The sequence below is a fragment of the Varanus komodoensis genome, unplaced genomic scaffold (assembly GCF_004798865.1).
Source record: "Varanus komodoensis strain SLA01 unplaced genomic scaffold, ASM479886v1 scaffold6_4, whole genome shotgun sequence".
NCBI lineage: Eukaryota > Metazoa > Chordata > Lepidosauria > Squamata > Varanidae > Varanus > Varanus komodoensis.
The window spans coordinates 14,573,830-14,600,414 of NW_025336347.1; the positions used below are offsets into that span (position 1 = coordinate 14,573,830).

Sequence of the window (26,585 nt, forward strand, 5' to 3'; positions counted from 1 at the left end):
CCATCCATCCATCCATCCAGAGTTTGATTAGAGTCTGAAATTAAAAGAAAAATGAGCAAACAAGACCCAAATCCCCCAGTTAGCCAAACAACCATTCCTTTAACATCTCTTTTGATTTGCACTTTTGGTTACTCTACAGCCTAACAGGATGTGTAAATGTTAAGTCAATTAACTAAATGTAGGACTGTTTCCTTAGTGGAAAAAAATCTGATTCAGGGTTATGAGAGGGCTTCAAAAGCTGTTCATCCTGATTTACACATCTTAGATTTCCACAATGTCTCAGAACATTATTCTTGTGCAAAAATATGAACTGCATTTGCTGTCTGGAAACCTGAGATGCTAAACATGCTTCACCTACGCATTGAAAATATTATGTAAGATAAACTAGATTGCAATTCATGTTCCTTTTCCCTTTCTTCACCAATCATTTACTTTTGTAAACAGCCCTTGTGAAGACCAGCTATGGGAAGATCCAAATGTTACAAATAATGTAAAGCTATCGCCACCCCGTGTTGTGTTGTGCCCTTCTCCATGCCAAGCTCAACCTATCCTCTTTCTTGATATCATTCCACCTGTGCAGTCCTGGTCCACCAGTAGTAGCCAGTGATGTGCAGATGAGTAGAGCAATACACAGTCTAATGGTATCCAGACATGGGGATCTTGAAACAGGTGTTACAAAGTGGAAAAAGAAATTTGACTTGGAGTTTCCCATTGTTGGTACTAGTTCCTTATTCAGTGTAATATGTATTTTTTCCTTCTTACCCTGGCTTCAAGTTTAAGTAGCCATAATCCAAATTAAAAAGTTACCTGAGCAGCATGGGAGCTTTGAAAGTGTGGATGCTTCCCATGACATCTTGGTAACACATGACTTGAGCCCACCTGGTGTGGAACCCAACCGGTGGGGTTATTCCTCACACCAGCTTATGGCATAGGAAGCAACCACATTAGTTAAGCCACTCACAGAGTCCCCTCTTTGAATATTGCGATGGGGTCATGGGGAACAGCCGTGCATGATACAGAAGTTTCCCCACCTTTCTGTTTTCATCTCATTTGAGCCCTGCATAACCTGGAAAGAGTGTCTGACTTACTGTAACATTTTCATGTCATAGTTTCCTCATCTTCATTTCAGTGAACAATAAAGTTTACATGGCATATTGTAAGAAATGTTGATCTGTTTGGGTCAAAAATAGGTCTTTTGCTAATGCAATATTCATTAGAGTTGTTTCACAGGGACCGTCTTTTTTTGATACTGGTGTCTGAATTACTTAATTGTCTTTCTTTGCATGCTTTGAATTAGATTACTGCTAATTAGAGGTGTCACCTGCAGTTTTCAGTGAGACTTGATTTCTAAGTATTAAGGAAAAATAAGAAAATTACAGGGAACACAAATCTTGGTAAAAGGTCAGCTTATGTTCCCACATAATTTTAACGTTGATAAATGCACAGTTTGTTTTTATTGAATAATGTGGTGTTTTTTGCTGTTTGACATTAAGAATGGACTCAAATTCAAAAGCTGAAGTAGTGCAACTAATACCACTCCCTCCTAGCTTTAGTTGTTTGTATGTTTCTGCATGGCTCCATCATTCAACTTCAGACAAAAAGATCCAGTAACACAGATGGATGGAGTATCCATTATTCTGTAAAAGTTCACTCATGCACACAGGTTCAGAGTGGCCCACATCCAAATACACCCACCATGCCTTCACCTCTTTTCTCATCCTCTGAGCCTCATCATGGCAAACCCATCGGCGCTGCTCCAAAGCTGAGATTACCACAGGGGAATCCCCATGGCGGGGCCACCATGCTTCCCACAAGCCACAACCAGCTCCAAGCAAAGTGGCTCTGAGAGCAAGGCTGATCTTTCCCCTAATCAACAATAGGCTGTTATTGTAACTCACACTCCAAAAGAAGGAAGCCTGTGTGGGGTCCGGAGATGAGCAAGCAAGACTTTGGTGGAAGTATTTTTGTGCTGGGAAAGAGCGGGAAAGATTTTGGTCTTGGTGGCAGGGCCAGGGAGTGCCACAGGCAAACAGCTGATGCCACACTTACACAGCTATCGATCTAGATATAGATCATTCAGTTAATTCACGGACAGACAGTAGATCAGTAAATTATCTAGAGATTCCCAAGAGATTCAACAGGGATTCCTGCTTCCTGACATTTTAACTATACTAGCAAAAAATGACTCCCACCCCTTGTTCTAAATGATGCTGCTAGATGAGCAAACATAGAAACAGAGCAAGTCAGAAGGGGTCTCCCGGGCCATCTAGTCTGACCCCGAGCTCCAGCCAGCTCTGCTCATGACATGCCCACCATTGGGGAACTTGGGACACCTGGAAGGGATTTGTTGAGGGGAGGGCACAAGGAGCAGGAGTTCTGTTACTTGTAACAAATTGCTGTGCTCAGAATTATTTAATTCCAAGTGGTCAGAATTATTTAATTCCAATAGACTGTGTTTGATAGATCTTGTGATTCCGGCAAAGAAATAGCTCCCACAAGCTCCACATTTGCCAAACCTCGGTCTAGCAGAGTAGCTTCACATAACCAACACTGTCTCAGAAGCATTATAAACTGCTTTTGTTTCCAGGACATCCTCCAAGATACTTTCCTTCTTTTTAATAGGTCGTCATTATGGAAGTTCAGGGACTCAAATCCTTAGCACCCAACCGCATTGTATATTGTACTATGGAAGTGGAAGGAGGAGAAAAACTACAGACAGATCAGGCTGAAGCTTCAAAACCAACGTAAGTGTTTCTTGACCTCCACTATACTGCTTACTCTTCACTAGCCTAGCACAAGCGAGGAAGGCATGCACGGTTGATTCTCATCTCCGCCTTCTACATAGGGAGTGTACTTCTGCATGCAAAATCAGCACTCTCCTGTGAATTAACGGATCCTAAGCTATGAGTCTGCAAGGGCTTATAGCATGTGTTTTAGTTTTCTTGAAGTTAGTGAGACATATAAGTACTTAGAATACAGTATATGCTGAATTGCTTTGCTGAAATGAAAACTGGTGAACTCAAAAGTAGCACAAATTCTTGCTGATTCTGCATTCTGTTCTGCGGAAGAAATTCTATTGCAGTGTGACCTAAAAACTCCTAATTATTTCACCCTCTTTCCAGAACTTGTAACTTGTTTTGAATTATCTTTTGAAGAGATAGTTAGGAAACATTCCATTGTAGGAATGCATTCAAATTTCATTGTGATACTTTTATGATCATAATTTGCCCTCTTTGCAATCCTTAATACAAATAGAAGTATTTATTATCAGGAAGAGCTTACAATTTATTGAGGTTGCAATCGTGTTAACACACATTTAAACTGTAGATGTTAAAATACATATTCTTAATATACACATCTCTCATAAAAGGCAATAAGCATTGTTTTTATCCTGCTCGTTCTATTTTGTAGCCAGATTTTGCAGTCAGGGCTCCCTCTTCTCTAATATACTAGGTGCAGAAAAGAGCTATTAACGAGCAATCTTGGATACCCTTCAGCTAAATCCTAGTTGTCATTTAGGCTGTCGATCAATAGTGCATCAGTCTAGACAAGGTTCTAAGTAGTGCTGTTCCTGCTGCATCCTGATTTCTTTTTGTGCTGCCACTGAAAATTGCAAAAATGTGGAATGTGGGCTGACTATTAAGATTCTAGTCATTCAAAATTCTTCTCTGAAACAGGTGACATATTTCAATAATGAGTCATCCTGTGCCAACTCTCAGGCTGGGTTCAACTAATATTACATATTCTTGTGATAGTTGCATCTTCGTGCTGTTTTAAACATTTGACATCAAGCCAACTGTGTTTGTGCAAGCCGTTTTGCACCAGAACCCTGATGCTGCATGGTTAAACTTGAAATTACATGTGTCCGTACACCACCCCACAGAGATTTGGTATTTCTGTCCTGTGCATACAGGTTTGTCTGTTTGTTTTATGATTACTACAAATGCCTCTCAGCAAACCAAATATGGTTCTACCAAATTTGGATGAAGCTCTAAAATTTATTTGGTATTTTCTCTGAAATGACAACTGTTGCATTAAATAGTTGAAGCAGTACATGATTTGAATGGAAGGATGGATTTTCAAGGCAGTATTGATTTCTTTAAGAACAAAGAAAGGCCTGATGTGTTCCATTCCTTTGTGATAGATTCTGTCACTTTTGCTGCACCCAATATATGCCTGCTGGTGGCCTTCATTTCTTTGCCTCTCAGTGAAATGACTTAGACCAATCAGTCTTATGGGCTAATTTATTGTAAATCATGGCATTCATAAACTCTCAATCCCTTTTTCTGCTGCAACAGATCCTGCCCTTAAAGCAAGCATGGAATGAAGATCCCTTGCTGTTAAAAAAAGGCTATGATAAGATGTTCTTCATTTCCTTGACAAGCTAAACGTTTTGCAAGTTTTATTTCCATTGCATTTAATCCAGATCAACTTTACTTGCTAGTTCTAAAATTAGGCAGCTAATAGATAATGCATTTTAATTTCACAGAAAGCAAATTCCCACAAGAAGAGAACGAGCATCACAGGGAACAAGGCTATAATAGTGTTCACTCCTTTCTGTGCTAGCTTTCTGGATGTTTTCCGGTTGGTTGGTTGATTTAACGTAAGGAATCCCTTAAAAACTGTGTTTTCCCTACCTCAGTTTGTAAGAGGTACAGTCCATTTTGCAATGGCAATACTTCACCAGCCCCTTCGTGTTGTTGTGCAAGCCAGATCCAAGCGGCTTTGAACCCTGACTCAGCTCAAGGCTGGATGTTGGTGTACTTTATCATTTGTTCATTGCAAGAGAGGCACTCTACATGCTTTAGTGGCCTGCTTAATTATGAATTTTCAGAAATCTCTTCTGATGTTTACTTCCAATTTACTGGCATACATTTCCAAAGCCTCTCTTTTTCATGTCTGATCAGCTCTTGTAAAGCAGCTATCTGCAAGCTGCTCACAGGCCCTTTGATTGAATCGCATTTTGCATTTCAGCTTTGGAGTTTTTCTTTGTTATTAACTTGAACAGCAGCAGAACATGAAAGGAAATGTTTTCTGCCATGGCACCATCAAGTAAGCATCTAATTACTAAAGGTCCCAGAAATGAGAGCCATGACAGGCTGAAGCCAAAAATTTGCCCCATATTTACCTTCTCTTTTTTCCCCCAAGGGAACAAGAACTAAAATAACCTAATTTCAAGAGACCATACCAGTGAATGGCTCTGCCATGTCGGGTTCGCTCTTCCATCAGAATCATACCTTTCCCCCAGAGACCAGGAGACAAATTACATGTAATGTGAATTGCATAGTGTGGGGGTAGATATTTATTTACTCTAGGAACTAGATCAGGCTGGAGGGCTGAGGTAGGGCGCTAACCTTTAGCTTCTTGCTACACAAATAGTAAAACATGCAGTAGCTATTCTTTTTATTCATTGTAAGCCGTCCTGAGATGTTCTGTAGGGGACGGGATAGAAAAGCTTATTATTACTACTACTATGATGACTACTACTACGAATCTGAGGCCACAAACTTATATATCCTTATCTAGAAGCAATTCCCACAGAATTCAAGATTGCACTGCAAAGTCTCCAGTGAGCTTCCATCCAATATAATCATTACTTTTGAGAAATAGTTTTGGGTTATATTGCACTTGTTGTACTTTGTGTATCTGGAAGAACAGAGACAGCCAACTGCCCTGGAAATGTTCAGGAAGTGCTTATCATTTACTCCTCCCCTTGAAAATCGACCACTTACTGCATTCGGTCTTTCTTTCTGGGTCATCACTCGGAACCATGGGTAATTTAAATACAGGCTCTGAAAAGCTGCCTTATGCTGCCCAGCACTGCTGGCACAAACTGGCAGTGGCTCTCCAGTGTAGCAGGCAGAGGTTCAGTCCTGCAGTCCTTGGAGCATCACATAGCCTGGTGTTAATAAGCAGACAGAGGGAGAAGCCCTGCCGAAAAAGAATTAAGGTGGCTTCTGCAAAGATAAGTCTGGGCTCATCAAGAGTTCTTTAAGAGTGCCAGTAAGCATGTGGACAAGGACAAACCATTGTGTACTTGCTACTCTAAAAGGCTTTTCACCAAGCCAGTCAGCCAAGACTCCTGAGCAAACAAGCCAGTTGTGGAAGAAGGGGGCGGGATCCTCTTACAGATCAGTAACTGCTTAGTGAATGGAGAGCAGAGATTAGGAATAAATAATAATTTTATTGTATTTAAAATTGCCAATATCATACAGCGCATATGCAAATCCTTGCTGCAACTAAACTTAGCCGTCTGTGTACAGTCTCATCACTGTACTCAACGGAGGATATAATCAGGTGCAAACATGCGGAAAGGAACATTTAAGGTGGTTAAGGAGTCGAAGCATCTCCCCAATCAGAAAAGCCTTTTATGCTGCAAGATTTTTAGCTTTAAAAAGGAGAGTCGGGGGTCAGAGGTGTACAAAATTAGGCATGATGAGGACAAAGTGGGAAGGGAGACATTCTTCCCCTCTCCCATAACACTCGGATCCAATGTCATCCCATGAAACTGATGAGTGGGAGATTCAGGACAGATAAAAGGACGTACTCAGAACACATGGTTGCATTGTGGACTTCACTTCCACAAGGTAAAGCGATGGCACCCGTTCGAATAGTCTTTACAGGTGGACAAATTCATGGAGGAGAAGGCTATCAATGGCTACTTCTCCTGGAGGGTTTCTGCTACTTCCAGTATCAGATGCCGTATGCATCTAACACCAGTTGCTGGGGAACTGGCATGGGCTGGGGGGGGCAGGCGGGGGCGTAGTGGCTGCTTGGCCACTGTGTGAATGGAAGGAGGTCCCCTGAGTCTGGTCCAGCAGACTCTTTCCTTCTTCTTCTTTCCTTATTCACTATTTTGAGGGGGTGGGGTCAATAACCTCCCCACAAGCCAAGTATTTCCCAGGTACCATCTTTCCCAACTGTCATTACCTCTCTGTATTTGAGAAAGTGCTCATTTAAGAGGTAGCTAATTTTCAGTCTAGAGTTTCCATCTATCTTCTTAGTTTTCTAGGATGTGTTTCTCTAACTTTGATGGGATTTCAGAGATCTTGTGTAAGAACTTGTTGTTTAAGAATGGCAATGCATAGAATATTTTAAAGGTCACATGGCCAACATTTTGCAGGACTGAAAGCATAGCTGAGAGTGACAGATTCATAGCTGAGCATGATAGATTCCATGGATCATCCTTACTTGTTTAAGAGAGAGGGAAAAGACCTTGGCAGTTTCTTCATTAACTGTAAGAGATAAAAACAACATTAAAAAGTGCATTGAATATAGTGTCACTTTAAATTTTTGGCCTGAAGGCATACTGACTGCTGATGAAATTAGTGATGGGTGAAAAATCCATTTTGTTCGCCTTTGTATGTAAACTTAGTAAATCCACACCTTCCAAATATATGCACAAACTAGAATGTGGTCATATAGTGATAGTCACACTTGTCTTGATAGTTTATTTATTTATTTATTTATTTATTTAAAACATTTCTATGCTGCCCCCATCGCAACAAAGCCTCGGGGCGGCTCACAGAGAATACATACAGATTTGGTAGAGTAGGATATCATCATTGGAAGAGTTCTCTACTTTGGGACAAGGGTTAGCTCTTTCCATGCATTACTACCATAGGCATGCCCCACCACTCTGTAACTACAGCACTGCCATTAATAAGTAACAAGAATGGATGATGGGAGTAAGAGTGAGATGCTTTTCTTTCTTTCATAATGCTGACATTTGCTTGCAATCCTTACTAAGCTATGCTGATATGTGCAGGCCACCAGCATAACAGCACAACTGAAGTGTTCTGTAGTACTCAGAATTCTAAATAAAAATAGCTTTTATTGAAAGACAATTTTAGAAGTACAAGAAAACTTCCACAATCTCCTAATAGTGTAATCCTAGGCATAAGTAGACAAAAGAGTCTTATGACTACCAGCGTTCCCCATTAAATTAAACCTTTAATTTCACATAAATTTTATTATATGGATATAGAAGTTTTCCTGCCAGGCTTTCTTTCTGCTGGAACTATTGAATAAGTCAGACTTCCAAACAGGTTCTGCATCAAATACTCACTTGCTACTAGTCCTTTCAGAATTCCAGTTATTAAAACACCTCAACTACACTTAAAAATATTTCATTTCACAAATGAAAAAGGTTGACAAAATGCACAAAGTGTACACAAAATGTATTCTATTAGGATAAATTGTTTGCAAAAAATAAGGACATTGAAAAAGTGTACAAAATGTGTATATCTGGAGAGCTACACATCAAAATAGGTATGACTTTTAGGGAAAATGTTCAGATTGATGTGGAAATAATTTGGAATGAACATAATACTGGATAAAATGAGAAACTGGGTAAAGTAAAATGTAACAGATGCATCCATCTGTGTTTGAAACCTTTTCTTCTGAGTTTGCTCAGTTACCACACTCATCCTATTTAGAGTTGTAGGAGAATGCATATGAGACTCTTGTAACTGTGGTCTGTCCCACTGATTTGAATTGAGATAGTAATTTGTTTTGCATCCACAAATTAATACATGCTTGAATATCTTGTTTTCACTGGAATTACCTTTAGCAGCACTGAGAAAGTAGAGGACAGCCAGATCACGTGCATGTATAAACTTAAATTAGGGGCAAGCATCTTTTATCTTTGCATTTTACTTTTAGGGAGAAGCCCACACAAGTAAATTCTAACAAATTTTCAAATCAAATTATCATTGGCATTCTGTTTTCATTCTCCTGTCCCCTCCAATCTTCATAAAATAGCATTAACTCTGAATTCTGAGTTCTAAAGAAACAAGCATGCATTTTATTTTCCTTGGAATACTTAGTAAATTTTATATGACCAGTGTAGCCAATGTTTTCTCAGTAATGTATGAAGCGTTCGTGCAAAATCAGATCATCAAAATATCCACAAGAGACTACTGCTAGTTTAGGAGTGAGTTAGCGGCAGCGCTGAGAACCAGTTGAAGAACATTCAAAGCTCACTAGCACCATCTAGTAGCCAGAAAGCAAGAAGACATGACTCGGGGAGGACAGAAGCTTCGGCTTTGCGTGCTCTAACAATCCAATGAACAGTTAAGCTGGAAATGAGTTATATACGAAGACAGTTCCATTCTTCACTTTAAAGGTCACTGTTCTTTCAATTTCTCTAGACATTCATACCAGATAAGCAACATAACTAATTGGTACAGGAGCAAGAAATCAGGCAGAGAGAAACATAGCACAGTCGAGTGCAAAAGAAGCCTAAAGCTGCCATTGTCCAGCAAACCATGATGGGCATTAGATCCGCTCCCATCGCCACTGCCCCGTAATGGATGGTAGAGGCTGTGATGTAGAAAAGAGTGTTTAAGATGTCATTAGAGACTCCAGAAAGGCCGTTCTAGTTTTAGGGTGTTTCTGCCCCACCATCCCATTCTTCCCTATATATTTCACTCTTACTAACTTCCAGAGACCAGCCAGTGTCTCTAAGGTGCAGGCCTGTGCTAATACCCAAAATCGTCAACTATGCATTAGGTGAAGGCATTAGAATCAACAGGCTGAAACTTGTGGGCCCATCAACACCAGCTTTACCATGAGTAGGTTACTTTAAATGGTACCTAACTGAGGAGTAAGATAAGAGGTCTTTCTCCTCCATTCTCTTGCTTCCAAGCTGAAAATATCATTGGTGGTTAAGACAATCCCCCTCCACATTGCAGGAGAAAAACTTGAGCCAACAATTAAAACCCTGAAAAATTTAACCTCGTGTGCAGGAACAATCAATGTGCAAATCTGTCAGTTTGGTGCCTCTCCTTTTTTCATTGAGGCTTAAATTCAATACACCCTGAACTCTAAGAATATTTTAAGTGGAAGTTTGTGCTCATTTGTGAGTGCATTTCTCCTACTAGTTGCATTTTTATACATAATATTATCCAGCATGCACATTTTGCAATCATAGAATAGTAGAGTTAAAAGGGGCCAAGAAAGCCATCGGATCCAACCCCCTGCTGTTGCAGAACACCAGGTTACACCATCCCACTCAGATGGCTGTCCAGTTTCTTTTTGAATGTCTCTAGTGTGGGAGAGCCCACCACCTCTCTAGACAAATGGTTCTACTGTCATATTGCTCTGACAGTGAGGAAGCTCTTCCTGATGCCCAGCCTGAATCTGAATTGTCACAACTTGATTATTCCATGTTCTACACTCTGCAATCAGCAAGAAGAGATCTTGGCCTTCCTCTTTGTGACAGCCTTTGACGTACTTAGAGAGGGATACCATGACCCCCCTCAGTCTTCTCTTCTCAATGCTGAACATGCCCAGTTCTCTGTCTCTCCTCATAGGACAAAGGTTCCAAACCTAGATCACTTTTGTTGCCCTCCACTGGACCCTTTCTAATTTTTCTGCATCTTTCTTAAATCTTCATGCCCAGAACTGCACATAATATTCCAGATGAATGTTCCTAATGCATTTATCTTTACTAATATTATCAGTACTATCTGCATTTCACATGGACTACACTCCCACTGAAAAATTTGAGAAATGCAAATGCTGACTGATAACTGGAGATGAAGAAAGTTCTTGTTCCAAGCACTGTCTAGGCATACACAGAAGGCTTTTGACTTCAGAGCCTGCTCTGCCCCACCAAGGCTCAGCAGTTCTCCATTGGCTTCACTTGCTCTGGAAAAGCCCTTTTCAGCAAGGACCTCTTCTCCTTCTCACAGGACCCCTACTGGGCTTGCGATTATACATTCTGGGCTTTGAGGGGCTTTCTCAGCCTCTGCCTCTTCCTGGTCCAGCAATCATCTCCTCCAAGGGCCAAGGCTTCTCCTGGCCTTTTACAGTGCGGGGCTCAATGGCATCTTTCTCTGGGAGCTCCAGGTCTTCTTCAGAGAATGAGTCCTGCAACAGAGATATGACAACTCTCTGATGAGTTGGGAGATACTCCAAACCACAACTCTGGAAAACTGCTGCCAGGTAACACAGGCAATGCAGAGCTGGCCCAATGAGCTCACTCGAGTCTGTTGTTAACCTCTGGACCATATAAGCTATATGATTTGTGCAAACCATAGTTTTCCAGACCCTCATTAATGGCAGTCATGGAGTAAGAGGATAATTCTTTCTTATTTTAAAATAATGAAGGTTACATCCGCTGGGTGTATCCATCCAATCTGATCCTCTTCCAGATCCATTAAGTATTTGTTCCTTATTTCATTGCTATGCCATCTTTCACTCCACATATTTCCAGAGAGGCTGATGACACAAAGCAGTAATAACATCAGAAAACACAATAGCCCAAGACTAAAACAGCAGGTAGTACTACAGCATTAAATCAATTTTAAAATGGGTAAGTGTCAAGCAGTTTTAAACTCAGGAGCCTTAGAGGGATGGCATAAGGAAGGAGCTTGGCACATGGGCAGTCACTTCTCTATGCTTTCCTTTGCTGCTAAGAGCACTTTAAAAAACTTATCTGATGCCAGAAAAACATGATGAAAGTAAGTGTTGGGTGCATATTCACTGAAAGGAAGATACATAGGATGGATCCATCCATCCATCCATCCATCCATCCAAGAGAAGGCCTTCCCTCTATCAGCCTGTCTTTCATCACAGTCATCCTGCCTCCAAAGAAGACCCAAGTGTGCTCCCATATTTATGTGGGAGCTACTGCTCCTGTGGGTATCCAGGCCTCAAGCTATGTTAGGCTTTAAAGTTCAGCATGCGTACATTGAACTGTGGTCAGAAGTGTGGTCAGAGCCAGCCGAGCCTATTAAGTTCTGGCAAGATATGTCCCCACCCTGTGGCCTCTGTTAACCTCCCAGTAACAGCATTTTGAACTAAGCAGTCCTCAAAGGCAACCCCCTGTTAGGGATATGCAAGGAACTTGTACGGGAGGGTCAAAAAACTGGCAGATTGTCCTGGCTCAGCACCCCAGATTCTCGCCTAGTTAAGCCAGCGGGCATGATTTGCATTCTTTAAAGGCAGAGAAATATGTGTACAATACAGCCACAATCTGTACAGTTTATGTCAAATGCAACCACAATTTCTGTAAATATGACCGCACAAGCTATCCATGCTTTACTCAAATGCCCCTGCCTTAAAAATGCAAATCACTGATCAAACTAGAAGCTGTGACATAGACAACCCCATCCACTTCTCACTCTGGAGTCAGCAAGGTACGTCAACATCCATCAAACACAACTGGGTTGAGTTCTTCGGCGTTGCCCATCCCGAGCACATGTGCAATGTGTTGCAAGTCAGAGACTGGATTTCGGTTGCAAATAGCGAGGTTTCTCATAGAATTACTTCTCATCACTGTCAGTATTTCAGGTAAGAAACTCTTCTGTGAGCCTCTGTTTCCATGCAGGAAATGTTCAGTAGGTTCCGTGTACTGCAGAGGATTCCTGCAACTGGTGCCTTTGCTCTCTAGAGCTTTCTCCTTATGCTCAGGCCATGTGCTGAGTTGCTGAAACGATGCAATTTGTTCACCACACACCAATAGCTCTTTGCTTAATGAATGGTGTTGATATCGTGGTTCTAATAGCATCATAGGATACCTATTTCTTGCCTGCCATCGTGAAACTTTGAAAACTTTAGAATGCCATTCAGTTTGTTTTGTTTTCCTCCCATTAATTTCACAGTGTCATGGCAAATTCACACTCTTCTGTGGTTTGGGAGATTGGACTATGGCACCGCTGCAATAGAAACATTACATCATTTATAATAACATCTTCGGCAGTGATAGCCCGTCTTGCAAATCTCAGTAACCAGTAGCTAATAGTCCTCAGTGGCTGTTCATCCCTTCGCTTCAGCAGAGTTAAATAGCTGCCTCAGGCAGCTGATCTGGGATGTCATTAAAAGGCAGCAAATTGTTATTTATTTAATTTATTATGATTGTATTTTTGCTTGCCAGGAAAAGAGACTCGTTGGATTTTCTGCCTCAGGTGCCAAAATAATTTGGCCAGCTCAGCTCAGCTCAGCTCAGCTCAGCTAGCAAGCTATACAAGAGCTTTGAAAGGTCATTCTACATACCCAGGACAAGTGTTTGCAGCAGTAATGTGTTTGAAATTTTATTATAAATAAGCAAAACTAGGCTGGTAATTTACTTGCAATATGTAGTTTAGAGAAATAAACAATCGAAAGCATTCTTGGCTGGATCATTTTTTCACTCATGAAGGGCCCTTTTTTTTCAGTTGATGAAGAGGCTGGACACAATATTCTTTGATTGCTAATTGGCTGCCACCAATAATTCATGGTTCAGCTTTTTGCAGTAAGCAATCAAGTGTTCCCACAGGGGGATTCCCCACTGCCTGCATTTGCCACAAGTCCCAATCTGTCCTCCATTCTGATGTTACCAAGCATTAAGAGGTTGCACTTTTAAAAGCAATTGTCTACTTCTCAGTGAAAAAGAGTCTAGAAAGCATTAAGTACCTGGAGGACATGCACATCCATCTGTGTGCATCCATGCTGACTCAAGCTCTGATAAGGACCATACTGACAGCCTTGCTGGATCAGACTAAACAATATTTGATCTCTTCCAACTTCCAGTTTCCTACAGCGGCCAAGCAGATTTTCTGGAGAATACACAAGCGTGACAGGAAGCCAACAGCCCTGTCCCACTCTTGTTCTTCGGCAACTGGTAGTCATTGGCTCAATGCCTCTGATCCTGGAGGCAGCATATTGCAAGGATGACTCACAGCCACTGATAGCTGTAGCTGTCATGAATTTGTTTAATCCCCTTCGAAGCTCTCTCAGTTAACAGCCATCACTGGATCTTGTGGGAAAGAATTCCACAGATTAATATGTGCTGTGTGAAGAAAGGCTTAATTTTCTCTGGCCAGAATTTCCCACCATTCAGTTTCATTGAATGATGCTGGGTTTTGGGAAAGGGAGGAAATCACTCTCGGTTTTCATTTAGACCATGTAGGAATAATGCATGAATTATTAAGACTCAGATTAAGTCTTAGTCAGACTCTGCAGACTAAGAATGCAGAACTTTCAGAAAAGCTTTATCACTAAGGAGCTGGGCTTGAAATAAACAATACGCAGATCAGAGACAACCATTTATCAAGCAGGTGATGCTCACTGAATTGCAGAATTTCTTCCCCCTTACAAAATTTGGGCAAATGATGATGATCATGATGATGATGTCCATACATGCTATTTTGATTTTTTTAATGCTTGAAAGTAACAAAACAGCTTAGCTGATTGTGATCTTTTTTTACTGCATCTCGTTAAGTTAAGGGTAAACTTCCTCAGCAGACTAGTTGGAATTGCTGTGAACCCCCAAGAGACTTTGGGTAGTACAGAAATGTAATAAATAATTGCAAATCACCAAGTACCCTAAGTAAAGTGTGCACAGAAAGTAGATTTCCACATCTTGAACCAGCTCACAGCACTTCTGACCTTTGGTCATCCTGCCAGTGGCTTTTGGGAACTGAAGCCCAGAACATCTGGAGATCTGTTTTCTGCCCTTCCTTGGTTTAAACTAGCCTTCCCCAACCTGATGCCCTCCAGACACCCTCCCATAAGTTCCTCTCAGCATGTCCAATGATCAGAAATGCTGGGAATTGTAATGCAAAACTTGTAGAGGGCTCCAGTGGGAGAACACCTCATTAAATTAACCAGTTCCAAGAATTTCTGCATGTAGAATTGCAGCCCTACTTAAAGTGACAATTTCAAGAAGATCTCATATATGTTTTAAACCTAATCTGTTGATTGTTTAAAGGGCATATATGCATTCCCTATGCATTCTTCTTTAAAGGAAAAAACAAGCCTATTACTGTGTTAGAAAGAGGGCTTGTGCAGTAAGTGAATTCAAATCACAAATATATTATGCTGTGAAGTGGTTGACTATAATTAGGACAATTTTTGCTAACTCTCCATGCTGTGGGTGGGTACAAACATGTTCTTCACTGATGTGCCATCAATCAATTGTATGGTTGTTGCTATCTCAGAAAACGTTCCATCTAGATCACAGAATCATAGAAAAGTAGAGCTGGAAGGGACCAAGAATGCCATTGGGTTCATCTCCCTGCTGTTGCAGGTGACCAAGTCACACCATCCCTTCTCCAATTGCTGTCCAGTTTCTGTGTGACCTCTCTAGGCAGCTGTTTCCACTGTCATATTGCTCTGACAGTGAGGAAACTTTTCCTGATATCTTGCCAGAACCTGGGTTGTCGCAACTTGAGCAGATGGTTCTTAAAGTCCCTTCTAAAGCTGATTCTGTGGTGCCTTATAAATAAATCTCAGCCCAAAGTTTGGGCAAAAAACAAAACTGAAATAAATGTGATCATCATTTATCTGTGGATGGTTTTGTCTGGTAGGAAGCCCAAGCAATTATGTTGTTTGCCTCTGATTGGTAGCACTTGATATCTCGATATTCTCTACAGCTAATTTCTATGAACTCAAACACAAAATCTTGTGCATAGAAGTTGTGCTTTTAGCATGAATGCAACACATATTTCAGTGGCATGAATATGTCCTTATGCTGAACATCTCTATGGCAACTAATGATATCATCCTAAAATCCAGCTTGCCCTAAGTCCCATTGCTGAATTGTCATTACTCTAATGAAGTGAATATTTCTCAGTTTTATTAAGCATGAATTTATAAGTGCCACATTGTTGTCAAAAGGTTTGCTATGTGTGTTTACTCTCATTTGGTTTATTCCCTTTGTGACTAATGCTGCTCTCATGAAGAAAACTTAATGGAAATTACTGTTTGCATTTGGTTAGTAACATTTGTTGATAACATATGGCCTGGGAACGCTTCAGCAAATAGGAGGCTTTTAATAGTAAGCAGAACTAGGCATTGTATAAAGCAGATGCTATCAAAATACACAGTACAAGGTTGTGGAAAAAGGCTTTATTCCTTTATGGTTCGTACACCTCCCCTACAAGAAGTCTATTCATCCATTCCTTCAGTGGATCTAGTGGGAGGGGAAGATGCCAATAGGAGAAAAGCAAATTAGATTTAGAGTACAAAATAAACTGTAAAATGTGAGCAAAAATCTGAGCTATTCCTTTCTCCTGATTAATTCAAGATAATTTACTTCATTTGCCACTAATAAATGTATAACATCCCTTATACCTGCCAAGTCTGGATACTTCTGGAACTCTTGAAACTGTAGGTTTTGCATTTAAATACTACAAAGATATTTGGTTAATTTCTGCTCAAAATTGCTGGCAGTTCAATGCACCAAGATGGAAGGTTAAATGCTGTAATGACAACCAGCTCTAGCTGGAAGGTAGTTGATCTGAGAACAAAATCTATGAGGAAGCAAACAATTTAATTCATTTGCTTTGCTTGACATTCGGTTGCAGAGAACCGAAATGCACAGTCACGGTGAACTGCATTCAGAACAGAGGAGACTATTAACATAATTTATTTCCGGGAGAGAATATTCTTCCCAGTACTTTTCTGCTTTAAAAAATGAACATTCTTCTGCTTAGTTTCAAGTATATTCTGCTGGGATCCCAGATTTTCCATTTGGATGTACTGACAGTAGTTCCATATGATCTAATCAACGGTGTGAAAGAAAAATGTGGAGTTGCAGGGAGGAGGCAAATGAACTACTGCTAAGAATTGCTTCCAGTAATTTCACTAAGGTAATTCACCGATTGATTTTTATTATCAATGGAATGTGCAACATTTCTGTTGATTTTATTGACTGAAGAGCAAAGTGAAGCTCATTGGTCCTTTATGCTATCATTCATACATTCATTCATTCGTTCGTGGCACGTACATGGAGCCCAAGGTGGCATGTGTGATCTTTCTCTCCATTTTATCTTCCAAGAAACGCTGTGAGGTGAGTTGGGTTAAGAGGCAATGACAAGCCCAAATTCAGCCAGTGAGTGTCAAAGGCAAGTGCAGACTAGAATCCGAGTCTCCCAAGTCTCGGGAGCAGTTCAATAAGTACCTGGCAGTGCCTCATATACCTAGATCTGCAGCCTGTCATCACCCCCATGCATACTTTGGATCGCTGTATTAGAGCCAGCGCGAGACAAAGGATCATAGAATGACAGAACAGTAGAGTGGGCCATCGAGTCCAACTCCCTGCTCGGTGCAGGACTCCAAGTTCAAGCATTCCCAACAGATGGCTGTCCAGCTGCCTCTTGAATGCCTCCAGTGCTGGAAACTCCACCACCTCCCTAGGTAGTTGGTTCCATTGCCATACTGCTCAGTTTTTCCTGATGTTCAGCCAGAATCTGGCTTGCTGTGGCTTAAGCCCATCATTCTGTGTCCTGCACTCTGGGATGCTGAGAAGAGATCTTCTGTGTGACAACCTTTCATGCATTTGAAATGCACAACATTATCTCCCTTCAGGCTTCTCTTCTCAAGGCTAAGCATGCCCAATTCTTTTACTCTTTCCTCATAGGGCTAGTTTCCAGTTCCCTGATCATCTTTGTTGCCCTCCTCTGAGTTTTTTCCAGTTTGTCTGCATCTTTCTTGAAATGTGGTGCCTAGAACTGGGCAGAGTATTGAAGATGGGGCCTAACTAGTCCTGAATAGAGGGGAACCAGAACCTCACATAATATGGAAGCTATGCTTCTATTAATACAGTCCAATATAGCATTTGCCTTTTTTGCAGCCACATCACATTGTCAACTCATGTTCAATTAGTGTTCCATAACAATTCCAGGAATAAACACATAGAAATTAATAGGACTCAAATTTCTGTTTTACTTATATCCTATTGATTTCAATTGGTCTCCTCTAAGAATGACTAAGTTTGAACATGGCTCCTGTTTCTATGTTTTATACCCAGTAATTATTATTAGTACATATGTACTAATAAGGTCTTTGTCAGTGATTTAAGCTTTGCAGCCCTGTTCTAGTCAAGTGCAGAAGTTCTGGCAAAAGTGGACTAGTACCCTACACATCTTTTTCATTTTCTAGAGGCTAATTCACAACATCTTTTTAGATATTAAAGGTAATCAGTGAGTGATTGGCATTAGATTCAAGACAAACAAAGGAAGATAGTTCAGAAGCATATAATAAATGTAAGGTTGTTATTTATTTCTATTATAAGCCATCTTGAGACGTTTAGTGAAAGACAGGATAGAAATGTTTTATTAAATTAAATTAATTCTATAAGAAAAATGTTTCTGTATTGCTGCTTTGCATAATTAGTGCTTGAGATTATGCATAAATTAAAAAATAAGCTACAAAAAGCTCTATGATGTTAGCTGTATTATAAATGACAAGTTGTATAGTGAAACAAGAATAACCCATGAAATCAGAGAGGGGCATTTATTAAAAACTTGGTGGAACAATGTTGTGTCCAACTATTTAAAGACAACAGAGAGAAGGGAAGGGAGTTCCTTACCTATGGTGGTATTACACAAATGCCCCTGCTTCAAATACCCACCAATCCCACTTCTCCAAGACTTATAACAGGTCCTCACATGGTAAATGCAAGTTTGAGGCAAGTTCTTATGAAAGAAGGTGACTTTTCAGATATCCAATGCCTTAGCTGTTTAAGGATTATAAACCTTGAACTTGGCTTAGAAATCAACCAGGAGACAGTGCAGTTGATCCAAGTATGGTGATGCTACATTGTCTCTATCTGAGATGCCTTTCTCAAGAAAGACTAAAAGTGAGAACAAATTTAAAACATACAGAATTTAAAACAGCTAAGAAGAATTATATTATACACCATACTACAAAACGGATGCATTAAAGAGCTCATCGTATGTCATGAAATGCTTGGGAATATAGGCAGAAATGTCTCAGAGTGCATAGAAATGAAAGTTATTGTTGTGGTTGTCATCACCATCATCAAACTGGCCATGGGGATAGCATTCTGCATTCCCCATCCCCCAAAAAGATGGCAATGGGGATAGTTCTCTTCTTTATTGCCCTCATTTGATCCTCCTTTGGAAAAAGGCTTCAGATCCTGAGTGTACTTTAGACAACAGCTTTTAGTGGGTTTTGCACTAGCTGAAACTTCTTGATACTCTTCAAAGACAGTTGATAGGGAACTGGCCACTTACAAAGATGAGTTTTCAAGAGAAGTGATGACGGATAGCTCTATTTCTTTGTATTAGCTGTAAGCAACAACTAAGGAACCCTGATGCTGGGAACGATTGACAGCCAAAAGAGAAGGGGATGCCAGAGGTTGAGGTGGCTGGATGGGGTCACAGGCAGTGGGTGTGGGCTTGGGCGGACTCCGAGGGAGGGTGGAGGACAGGAGAGCCTGGAGGAATGTTGTCCATGGGTTGTGATGGGTCAGGCAGAACTAACAACAACTAAGAATGGATCTTTGCTTCCATTGGTACTATTCCTCTGATCAGCAGATGTTGGAGGCAAACAACAGAAGATTCTCTTTCCTAATCATGCTCTTCTTGCAAGTTTCCTGAGGAAATGTGATTATCTGCAATGAAAGTGCATATGAACTTCAGATCTGATTCAGCAACTTTGTAATGAAGGGTATTATCATTGACTCAGAAGACAAAGTATCGAGTTATCTTCCTACTCTAGAGTGAATATTAAATCCCCCAAGCTTTGTTGATGAAATTTAAAATTTCTGCTTGGCGTCGTGTCCTCAGTGGATGATTGTGCACTCATTTGGTCCTTCCTTCCTGCTCCCTCATCCTGAGTTCATTTGAACATTTGAGAGTATACTTAACTACTTCCGCCTGTGTTCTTCAGTTATCTTTCTGCACATTTCACCACATCCCAGCATTCCTCTGTACCGTTTAAAAAAAAATCTACAATTGTTCTTAAATAAGCAATTCTCAGACTGCCTGAAGAACCAGGTTCTGCCTCCCACTGGTTGTCTAATGTGCAGTACTTACTTTTTACTGGGGGAATAAATAGAAATTGGTATTATGTTGTTTTCTTGCTTTCCATTTTCTTCCCACCTATCTCTAGCCATCAGAACAGCAATGCTTGCCTTAACAGAGTGCCATAAAATGCTAGCTCTGAGGAAAACAAGAGTGTGGAATAGAGATTCCATTATTTTACAAATGTTCTAGGGTCAGGAGTTTTAAAGCTTAAGCATTTTTTTTACCACAGCCTAGAAGCTTGATAAAGCCATTTTTGGGCATTTGCAATTTCCCATGCAGGCTGATAGTTCCTTTGATTAGAATAGCAGAGATAACATGTGCATTTCTATCTCTGTTTCCAACAAACTCATGTATCTTTCCTTTGAATCCCTTGACATTATTGCAATGGAGATAAGTCTCCAAGCTACTTCCATGTTAGGTGATAAAGGTGCCTTCTCTCTTGAATGCCTTAAAATCAAGCCTTCTCTTGCAGCAGATTCTGGGCAATGCTTAGCCTTTGGCTATGCTCCATAACAAATTGACCTCTGACACCTTATTTATTACATGTATGTGGATGCGCTGTTGTTTTCTGATCTTCCAAGTTTTATCCAGTCTTCTGTCAATTGGAGTGCAGATCAAATTGTTGATTTGGTTGTTACTGGTATGACTGACTGAAAAGACTTTACGAGAATGGGAAGATGGAAACTGTAAGAATGTTTTGCTTCAACCTTACAGACACTGCCACTTTGCTTGTGTGTGTGGGTGTGCACGTGGGTGTGCACGCACGCTTGTTTGTTGTTTTGTTTTGGGTTTGTTTTGTTTGGTGGTGGAGGAAGGATGGTTTGGAATAGTTTTGTATAGTTTGGGTTTTTTGTGGCCAGAAATAAAACTGCATGCCCCGCAGAGGAGAGGAGGTCATGGTACACTGGGACCTGAATGAAAATAACAACCATGCCCGCACGCACAAAACCCTGGGGGAATGCTGCAAGACTTGGAGCAGAAGCAGGCTTGATCAGGCATGCACATGTTTGGATGCTAAGGGCGCATTATGTTATTTGGGTCCAGTGGTATCTGCACAAGGCAGAGACTTGATCCAGTTCCAAGCATGGATGTTTCGGTGCCAGCAGTGGACAGGTGTGCCAACTGTGTCTTTATTGTGGTTTCAGAAGCAGTTCCTACAACATATATAAATGGGGTAGAAGAGGGGTGGGCAGAGGTAGCCTTCCATGTGCACAACTCCTTGAAGGCCTCGCCTGCATGATTAATGGTCAGGAATACGGCAAGCCCAAAACAGCTGGTGAACTGCATTTTCATTCCCCACTTTTAGGCTTCACAGAGGCTTTTTGATAATGCATAATGATAATGCAATGCTATGCTATGCTATGCTATGCAAGTCTATGGAATGTGCTCCCCAGAGAGGTCCACCTGGCGCCATCGTTATTTGGTTTTCGGCGCCAGGCCAAGACCTTTTTATTTAAACAATATTTTAATTGTTAACTGGTTTTTATTTAATGGTTTTATATTTGCCGAGAAACTCCAAATTTTTAATATCATTCTATGCCTAATTGTTTGTTCTATGTGAGCCGCCCCGAGGCTTCGGCGATGGGCGCGGCATAGAAATGTTATAAATAAATATTTAGAAAGAAGCTCTGCTGATGTTGATGGGACTAATTCCCGAATCACTATATATGATATTGAAACCTTAGCTTTTGATCTAATGACTCACTTTTTCCAAATCCTGGGGACTCTTAAGATTCCCAGTTGCAGAGTTTATTATAAGCAGTTAACTGCCAGCCATTTTACAATTTCACATTAAATGTTATATTTGTCCCCCTGGCCCTAGCTTGCAAGTGCAAGATCAGAACAGGAAATTTTGCCATTCTAAACATTACATATTTCTTAGCGTAACTTGGTTAAAAACATATCTTTTCAAATACACGTCTTCCATCTAGCTCAGCAAGGGAAGGATATATATTTTGCTAATATGAGAGTAGATACCACATTCTAAACTGAAATGGGTAATGTCTTCCTGCAAGAAGAAACTACAAAAATTTTCCTTGGGAATTTCTTGAAGGCATCTTGTACAGTCTGCCAAAGGAACTACCTCCAGCCTTGTGCAGGCAAAAGCAGTTCTTATCTTATTAGAAGGTAAATTAGCCAAATATTTTGGAAGGCTAAAAAAGGGCTAAAGGCATGCATTTTATCTGATAGGCAACTTGAAATTTCAGAGATGTAGCAGAGCTAGCTTTGCTCTTTCACAGCCCAGAGGTAGCCAGAAGGATGTAGAATACTTTTTTTGCCCCATACTTGCAATCATAAAAAAGATATTTTGATTCGGTTGTTGTTGGACATAGTTTGAAATCAGATGCCTGCCGAAATGGCACCTACAGCTGAGAGAGGGTTGGGGGAGGTGGGGACGACTAATTTAAGGGCTTCAGCTTTTTGACCTCAGTCCCAGTTCAGCAGGAACTGTTGCCCTTAAGAGCATATGCTTCTTGATTGCTGAGCAGAAGCATCCAAAGTGCAAATGAGAGCAGTTTGTTTGTCATTGGCTAGCCAAAAGGTCTAGGACTTTGATGACTGTAAGAAGCATTGCTGCAGAGAGCATCTTGAATAGGCACAATACATCAGAAGACACAGGGCAAATTAGCAGCTAGTTCCAAATGGCTTCCCTTTCACCACAAAGTCTATGCTTGCCACTTAGCTCAAGGATCTGAACTGGGCCTTTGGGTCCTCCTTAGTAACCCACATGCGATGAGCAAATCAAGGCAGCAGGAACAGACAGATGTTTGCCTGCCTTCACACATGCGCACACATGCCTTAGAAACCTAATGGCAGTGTCAGTGCATCCGTGTCTTTGAAAGCTCTCCTTACTGACTGCTTTCAGGCAAGAAACAGAGAGCTGTTTGTGTGTTTTTCCAGTGATTCAAAAAACTGCCAAACCTGTTTGCCAAAGACAATAATCCAGCAGCTGTATGAGTGTGTGTGCAGGGACGTGTGCAAGCGTGCTTGCCATTGATTTAATTGCCTTCGATTGCTATAGCTGTCTTTAACCTCCAACTATAGACTAGGTGTGGTCTGGATAGAGACACCTCGTAGAATTTTTCATGACCACACTGCCCTCTACTGTTTCTCTTTACTTCTTCAAACATGGGATTTAGGTTTGCCTCTTACTTTTAATGTCTTATGTATTGCAGTGGTGAGTAGTTTACCATACTGAAAGCTTTACCATAATTATTTTGTCTTGCCCTGGATGGAAGTCTGAGCATGAAGAATACCTATTTTCTCAATGTATCCCAGTTCATTCACATTATGTAATTATTATATGTGCCTTTTAGCTGGAAATACTCTGAGTAGTTTATGCAGAGAATACAGTTCACCCAACCCAAAATAGACTTTTCTTTTAAATTTTTCACCCTGCTTTATCTTCTGCTCTCCTCTTTGAGAAAGATGTGCTTTGGGTCTTATACATCTCACTGAAGAGTTGGAGGTGCTGGGGAGGGGGCTTGAGTAGCAGAGTCCTCTACCGTCCAAAGAAGGCAGAGACATCTCCCTGTCTTGGTTTATGGCACAGATGGTTCCTTGCTCTCATTAAGGAACACCCAATTCAAGGGGTTAACACTGTGTTTAAAGCCCTAAATGGCTTGGGACAGGGTATCTAAAGGAGCTTCCCTTCCCACATGTGCCTGCCCATCCCCTTAGATCATCATCAGAGGTCCTTCCTAGGCAGCTCCCTCCACAAGAAAGAAGTAGGACGGCTACAAGGAGAAAGGCCTTTTCAGCACTGGCACCCCGACTTTGGAACCAGCTCCCCAGAGAGGTTTGCCTGGTGCCCTCTTTGTACTCTTTTCCGCACCAGAAGAAGACCTTTTTATTTTCCAGATATTTTAATCGCTAGGATGATTGTAATGGTTTGTAACACCTCACAATTGGTTATAATCTGCTGCTGTGCCTTTTATCCTGTCCATGGATAAATTATGAGTCTGTGAAGTTTTATAATGTCATGACTTTGTTGGAATGTTAGATTTTATTGTTACACTAATTGCTATTTTCATTGTATATTTATTGTATATTTTTAGACTTTGTAACCCACCTAGGGCTAATGGGGTGGCATAAGATTCTAATAAATAAATAAATATAGAGATCAAGACTACTTGATCTTTAATTGATTGATTAATTTACTTGATTATTAAGTAATCCAGAACTACTAGACCCATGTCCATTTCTCTAACAAGCCACACTTAGTACCAGTCTCCCTGCTTGCACAATTGAAAATGTTATTAGAAAGTCTTTGGTTCTCCCAGCCCCAAAACTGCATAGTTTCAGCTATTAATGTTTGAAACTAATTTATGTATAATAATCATCATCAAAATTATTTTTAGGTCACCTCTAAGGCTGAAACATTAAAGCACCAATAATGGTGTTGACTTTTTCCATTACATGATGTGAATATATGTTGCATTTTCATGAGAGACAAATACTTAGGGATGCTGAGAATAGCCATAACTGCCAGTGTTCAACTGGCACATGTATTGCTATCCATACATTCCCATACACTCACAATGGATTTTTTAGGAAACATGGAAAAACATCGTGCAAACTATTTCACAGTTAAGCCAGTTATGCAACAGCGATTCAGACTGGCAAATGCTTCAGCGTTTGCCTTTGACTGGAAAACAATACACAATTAAGCAAACAAAAAGTTGCAGTCAGAAATCTATATTTGGAATGGTTCCTCCTTTGGAATTGGAAATGGTGTATAATTACATTGTCTCAGTTCTTCTTAAAAGAATTTGGTATGAAGATCAATGTGAAAGCAAGTCACAATTGTACTTTGTAATGAGGAATGATGTACAATTAAGTCCTATCTGCTTAGACAGGTCTCAGGCTAATAATGCAGAATGTAAGTTTTATAAATAAATAAATAAAATATTTATTTGACGGGAGGAAAATGCAAAAGTGAGACAATTGCACATGTGATGCACAATAATGGCTAAAGGGTGAAAGTCTTGTACCTTCCATTGCACAGACATGCATCAAACATATGACACCAGTATTTGGGAAAGTATACATATTTGTGAAAAGAAATGGGAACTATTTATACATGCCACAATAAATAAAGAATAAGAACTCATGCCAATCACTTTTGGTCCTATGTACTTATATATGACAAGGGAAATGTATCCCTGTAGAGCAGAGGCAGAAGGTTGTGAAACTAATGAACAGTTACAATTCAGCAGTTCACATCTTCAAATTGAGCATTATACTTTTGTTTTCTTTTTAGGGATAGCACTTTGGTTGTGTATGATGGCGGTGGGAGATCTGGATGTTCTCCATTATTCAGGTGTAGATTACCAATAAACTTAATTCAGAGGACTCTGTTGTACAGGTCTGAAGAAGAAAGCATATTATAAGAAAAGATCTCATTCTAAGCAAAAGTTTGGCGGCAGATCCAGGAAACTACGGTATTCAGTGGTTTAAGGAGCACACAGTGAGATATTGTCAAGGAAACAAACTGCTTAAAGCAATTCTGTCTTTTCTGGTAGACCTAAAATTAGTTTCACCATCTGTGTTTTGGTTTCCATGCCTGCACGTATCCACATCTTTCCAACGAATACAGGCAGTTTGGATATACAGTGCATTCTGTTTGCTTATTTGCAGGAATCCAGGCCTTGGGAATTATAAAAAGACAACCATTCAACATTTGGCCTATAGTATAAATGCTCAGAATAACCCTATAAACAGTGATATTCCCCCAGCAGGGTTCTAAATTTATTTATTTATTATTTCATTTTATACCACCCAATAGCTGAGGCTCTCTGGGCAGTTAACAGAAGTTAAAATTAAAGAAAAGTTAAAAAGACATGTACACATGGTGATTGAAAAGGACAAAAGCATAATAGAAATTACTATGTTTCAGCATAGCAGTGATACAGAATAAAATGTAATATATAAAAGCAAAGTTTAAAAGTTGAATTGTCAAAATTCTGGTAAAATAAAAAGATTATCATTTGGCGCTGAAAGGAAAACAAAGTAGGTTCCAGCACACATCTTTGGGGAACTCATTCCAAAACTGGGTGCCACAACCAAAAAGGCCTCCTCCCAGTACCCACCCACCTCACTGGCTTTGGAAGGGGCTCCCAGAAAAGGACCCCCAAAGATGATCTCAGGGTCTAGGTAGGTGCATTTGGAAGAATGGAGCCAGGTAGGTACAGTTAGAATAAATGCTCACTTTAGGCTGAAGTAGCCTATCCTAGATTGTAAAATACCATGAAAAGACGGTCTGCTTTTCATTAGGGCTATGCTTCTGTAATATTTTTGGTCAATATTTTAAAATATCAGCCAGAAATTATGGTCAGAAGTTTTCAAATATGATGTAAAAGCTGCAAAACTACAACTGGACAGCATGCAATGTTACTCCTATTGCTTCTACCCAGCAGCCCTCAGAGGTTAACCTACACGGTCAGTGATGCCCTTGTGGTGTCCTTGAGAGACCAAGAAAACTCTGTGATGTGCTCGGGGTGTTCCTAGGACGCCTCTGCTTACAATGAGGTAAAAAGTTTAAAAACAGGAGACGGGATAGGGCCGAGCGAGAAATTTGCTCCATTCGCTTTGTAACACAAACTTGCCTAGCCTGAACTTTTAAACAAATATGTGAACTCAGGCACCCATTAGCCTTAAAAATTTGCATTTTGCCACATTTTGCAGTAGAGTTTTCCACTCAAACATTGGAAATATCTATAGTAGGGGAACTGAATACAAAAATTTAAATATTAACTTATATTTCACCTATCCACCAAGGAAGGAAGTGGTACTCAAAATTTGTAATATTCACATAATTTA

General features: G+C 40.4%; 1 protein-coding gene across 7 annotated transcripts in view; it reads left to right on the forward strand.

Moving 5' to 3' along the window:
• Positions 1-26,585, forward strand: part of CADPS (calcium dependent secretion activator) — a 386,101-nt gene that overhangs the window by 151,885 nt on the left and 207,631 nt on the right. For all 7 annotated transcript variants that reach the window (XM_044451841.1, XM_044451839.1, XM_044451840.1 and 4 more), the window contains exon 6: positions 2,623-2,744. In XM_044451841.1, coding sequence (XP_044307776.1) covers positions 2,623-2,744 — 122 coding nt within the window. The remainder of the gene's footprint in view (positions 1-2,622; positions 2,745-26,585) is intronic.